At 42.5% G+C, this 4,941-nt stretch overlaps 1 protein-coding gene across 4 annotated transcripts in view; it reads left to right on the top strand.

Moving 5' to 3' along the window:
• The window catches only part of MYO3A (myosin IIIA), a 310,475-nt gene that overhangs the window by 209,946 nt on the left and 95,588 nt on the right, over positions 1–4,941 (top strand). For all 4 annotated transcript variants that reach the window (XM_019508276.1, XM_019508274.1, XM_019508275.1 and 1 more), the window contains exon 19: positions 3,305–3,458. In XM_019508276.1, the coding sequence (XP_019363821.1) occupies positions 3,305–3,458 (154 nt within the window). The remainder of the gene's footprint in view (positions 1–3,304; positions 3,459–4,941) is intronic.

Here is a 4,941-nt window from a genome sequence, read left to right as displayed (position 1 = left end):
ACACAAACTTTTCTTGTGTTGATGTGAAGTTAGACACAGCCTCTACAGACCAGGGCCTGCAAACTTTAAGGCTAGGGACATACATTTAAAAAGCCTGAGCCTGAATTGACTCAATCTTTGCAGGTTAGTCTAACCTGGCTAGGCTAAACCAGTTTGTAACTGTAAAGACATCCCAGAAATGCAGGCACATGCCTGCAGTGGCTCAGACTAGAAGCTGGAGGGGTGCTACAGCAGCCCTCCCACCCTTTCCATAGCGCTGAGCTGAGGAGTGCATGGCCAGGCCCTGGCAGGACACTCTGATTAGGAAGGGGTTACCCCTCCCCCTTCTGAGCAGCCTAGCAGGGAATTGATAACACAGTGTTTATCACCCCTATTAGAAAACAAAGCCTCTCTCCATTAGTTCAAGCTCTTCTTAAACAGCTTTTCCAAAGAAGGAATGGAGGGACATTACCAGCTACCTGTTGATTAGCTCCAAAAAGCCCTAAGAGACACTGTCCTGTCTGCCTGTGTCCTGTCTCCTGCAGCATGAGCAGTAGCCACTATGTGGTATGCTAGCTAATGCTGAGAGGTGTCTGTGTAAGGCAGAGGGAAGGGGGAAATCCCTGCTTCATCATGGAGTGGTGAGGGGGTTGGAGGAAGCAGGAGGGAACCAGGCAGACACTGCTGTACTTGCAGTCTCTGCCAGAGCCGCAGCCAGGGAGTAGAGGGACGAGGCCAGCCCAGCTCTCTGGAGCAGAGAGCCCCAGCCAGCCCAAAGAGCATGCCAGGATCCTGGAGGACTCTGATTTAACTGAAACCAGGAAGGGGTCTGGGACAGAAGTTTCATAAACTGGTTTGACCCAAATAAGTTGAGTCTGATACTACATTCAACCAGGCTTATTTCAAAGCAGTTTCAGCCATTTTCAAACTGGTTTATGTGCAGTGAACATCTGTTCTGTTACAGGTTTAAACCAGTTTTTGATCATTTAAACCAGCTGATGTGTAATATCTGTCCCTAACCTAAGAAGGCATTTCTTGGTGAGGATGGGAGACCTGAGGTGCCAGCTTCCCTGTAGACCCTGATCCTGACTGGTAACAGCGCAGGTCTTCACCTCACCTGACCCTGAAGAAAGGATTTGATAAGGTCCAGCAAAACTTGATAAGGTCCATTACAGTGCAGGGACCTGACCTTTCCTCTGAGAAGGATCTCCATGGATTCTAGGTAAATCCAGGCAGATTTCCATTTCTTCCCAAGCTGTGTTCATTCTTCTAAGGCTTGCATTGTGTTAACAAAGATAAAAATTGTGCTGCTGGCAATTTCAAGCAGCTGACCTTCTTAGTGTGACCCATTATATAAAGTTAATACAGGTGAAAAATGCATTAGTCAGGAGTACTCCAACTTTCTCTGTTTTTTGAATAAGGAGCCCACAGTGTTTATTTTTAACTTTTACAGTTGCATCTTTTGCTTTACTAAGCTGATAAAAGGCTGGTACTGAATACATTTTTTGGAGTTAACCTTCAAACCAAAGAGGCATCAGCAAAAGGTCATTACAATTCTTACAAGCACAATCTAAATTTGCTAACTGCATGTAATAATTCTGCTGTTTACACAAGGTAATTTGACCTGGTTTTGATCACAGCATGCAGCCTGAAATACTGCCTGAGATGCTCCAACCCTATTACATGTACTCCAGTGTAATGCAGTCATTCCTTGTGACATCCTATCTATGTGAATCCTGTCTTGTGGATTATGTTTTATCATCTCAGTGAGCAGCTGCTATTTTTGGGAACTCTGATGCTCTAAAACATCATAAGGGATTACAGCCTCCTGCAGCTGACTCCGTGTCTTGTTTATGGTGATGTTAAAAAATAATTCAAATAAAATCTATTTTATTATGGCTTTATAATACTTGTCACATGAAGCAAAAGAAAAAACTTATATATCACAATAATATGGGTGAAGGAATACTATTACATAGGGGAATATTAATGTGGAGTATCTTGCTATCAAGCCAGTGGTTTAAAGCCAGTTCAGTAGTGACTGGAAGTTTCCTGGTACTTATCAATGCAAAGTGATTTTTGTGGTTCATTCCGTAGCCTAGATGTTAACATCACAAGGCCTGTTGGCACTAATTGACATTCTGTTCAGATGTTGTTAATAAAGAAGTTGAGGACTGAGCAGTCACTGAGGACTGAACTACTCTGGTGGTCTTTCCAGGTCAGAACTGTGAATTAGGAGGGTAGCACAGGGAAGCTTGTGCTGCTGTTACCAAGCTGTGTAGCTATTGAGGAATTCCTTTAACTATTAAAAATAACTGTTCAGATTCTAGTGCTCTTAACCTGGCTCCTTTCAAAGCAACTGAATTTTAGAAAACAGGAAAATTAATGGTTTTGCATAGGACTGTTTGTTCAGGGATAAATCAGCATCAAAGACACATTTTATTCCTTTTCTGACTATCAAAATCTACAGCAGCAGATTCTTAATTTATTTGCATGTAGCTTCTTGCCAGTTTTAACAATATCAGCTGGAGCATAATCATAACAGCTAGACTTGCTGGTACAGCCACAGTTTTGAGCAAGAGGTGCTGTGTAAATAGACCCCTCCAGAATTATCCCTGGGAAAAACTAACTCAGAAACATGCCGTTAATTACAATTATTCTCCTATTTCTTCTTCTCCTTCAACAAGGTTAGTAATTTTCTGTTGGTCTCTACCAGTGATAAATTATTACTCTCCTGTCCTGCACTGACTCTGCTTCTCAAGTACTGGGGAAAATCAAGACTCCACTTGTTCACTGCTCAAAAGTAAATAGGCAAAAGTGAATGGACTTAATATTATGTACCTGCACCCAGGATATGGGTTTCCTGCAAAAGGATTCAAGAGATTCAGACTTCTTACTCTCTTGCTTAGCGAGAAGACTAGAAATCACTATGAAATGAGATATATCTAGCCAAAAGGTGGTACCATGAATTCTGCAATGGCTTTCAGGCAGGTTTAAAAATCCTATTTTTCTGGGCCTGCTTTCAGATTGACAACACTGGTTTTGTTCATTTTATTCCTGTTTCTATGTGACTGAGAGGTGAAATAGATTTTGGGATGTGTGCATTTCTTGTTGTTAGACTATATATAGTGATTAAATGCTTTTTAAAATGTACCATGTATTGCCCTTTTCCTCGTTCCTCCAAGTTTTTCAGACTAAAGTGAGTTATGCCTCAAAAGAGCTCCTCCTGGGTCTAGAATTCCTTACTTATTATTCTCACCTGATAGTTTGTAAATCACCTTACAAAACTATGTGAGCAAAACATGCCTTTTATCACTCATTGCAGAATGAATATCTATATGAAGGTGTTGATGCAAGAGTTATAGAATATGAGGACAACAGGCCTCTCTTAGATATGTTCCTGCAGAAACCAATGGGCTTATTGTCCCTGCTGGATGAGGAAAGTCGATTCCCACAAGCAACAGATCGGACACTTGTAGGTATGTGTATGTTGTCTTTCAAAGAGATCTACAATGCTTCTGTCAATATTCTGTGCAAAATGTATTTTAATGCTAGCTGCCTGTGTTTTCATTGTATAATATTCTGGTTTCCAAATATATTACAGAAAGTAAGGATGCTGTATGCAGGCTGTGCAGGAAGTCTGGCTGGGAGCAGGAAGGCTGCAAATCCCTCTACTCCCAGGCGGCTGCAAGCCCCCCCACTCCAGTGTGTCACTCCACCCACTCCACCAGTTTGAGTTCACCAGCCATGCCTGAGCATTGCAAGCCGGTTGGAGTGGGAGAGGGAGGAGGGCACTGCCTTGCCTCCACTGCTGGGACTGGCTGTGCTCCTAGCAGAAGCAGAATGAGCTGGTCAGAGCAGGAGGGACACCACCTCCCCACCACCACTGGAACAACTGGTATGAGTTGGGGGGAAGGGGCGGTATTGCCTCCCCTCTGCCACTCTGATCAGTTCTACTCCTTGGAAGCTGAGCCAGTCCCAGCAGGTCCTCCTGCCTCCCCACACTATGACTGGTTTGCTCTGCTTCTGCCAGGAGCACAGCCAGTCCCAGTGGTGGCAGGAGCCATCATGCCACCAGGCCTTCTGGGGCTTTGGTACTCACTTTACCCAACGGTAGCAGTGCACCTGTCCTTCCCCTAGCTCTTAGTCCTGCCTCTGCTCACCAAGGCTGTAGCGGCAAGCCACAGCTGTGCAGGTAAATGGCAGTCGAAGCAGGTTTTTTCCCTTAACATGTGACTGCTTCACTAAGCCCAACAACACTAAGCCAATTAACATTTTTACAGCTTTCAGTGTAAGGTGTCACATGGCCTTGAGTCAGCTCTTATCAGGAGGTCCTAACTGTGTAAAGAAGTGGGTATGAATGTTGCACCAAAACACAGAACCTGTTGAAGTATCAGTTAAAACAAAACAAATACTGCTCTAGGGATTGTCCACATAAATACTGGAACTGAAACCTGAATTAACAATACATATTTCAGTTCAGCTCTTTATTTGGAAGCACTTATTTTAGAGTAAGAAAATCTACCACAGACTCAAAGTATAAGCTACTTTGATTATAATTGATTTAATTATTTCGGTTCTCATGTCCATGTACAAGAGGCCTTATTTTAGTCATTGTGTAACTATAAAAGTCTTGAAGAGCCTTTTGTTTTTCAAGTTAAAATTAATTCAAACCGAAAAAAAGTTCATTTTAATTAAATGTAATTTTCACTTCAAAACTGCAAGGTTAAGTCATACGAAGTTTTTGATAGAGCAAATGATGGATCCAAGAGCTCCTAACTCTGTCCACTGCTTTAAACACAAGACCAGCTAGTTAGCAGGGTGTTTTTTTCTTGAAAGAATGACAGAATCTGTTTCAGGTCACTGCATTTGCTCGAAAAGCCAATTAAGTTTCCTTGTTAAATCCCTGCTTCAAAGTAGTATGGACTTATGGCCAGTTTTCTACCATTACTTTCATAAGAT

Source organism: Gavialis gangeticus, unplaced genomic scaffold (genome assembly GCF_001723915.1).
Source record: "Gavialis gangeticus isolate Ggan-Ray unplaced genomic scaffold, GavGan_comp1, whole genome shotgun sequence".
NCBI classification, from domain to species: Eukaryota; Metazoa; Chordata; order Crocodylia; family Gavialidae; genus Gavialis; species Gavialis gangeticus.
This window is presented reverse-complemented; position numbering and strand designations above follow the sequence as displayed.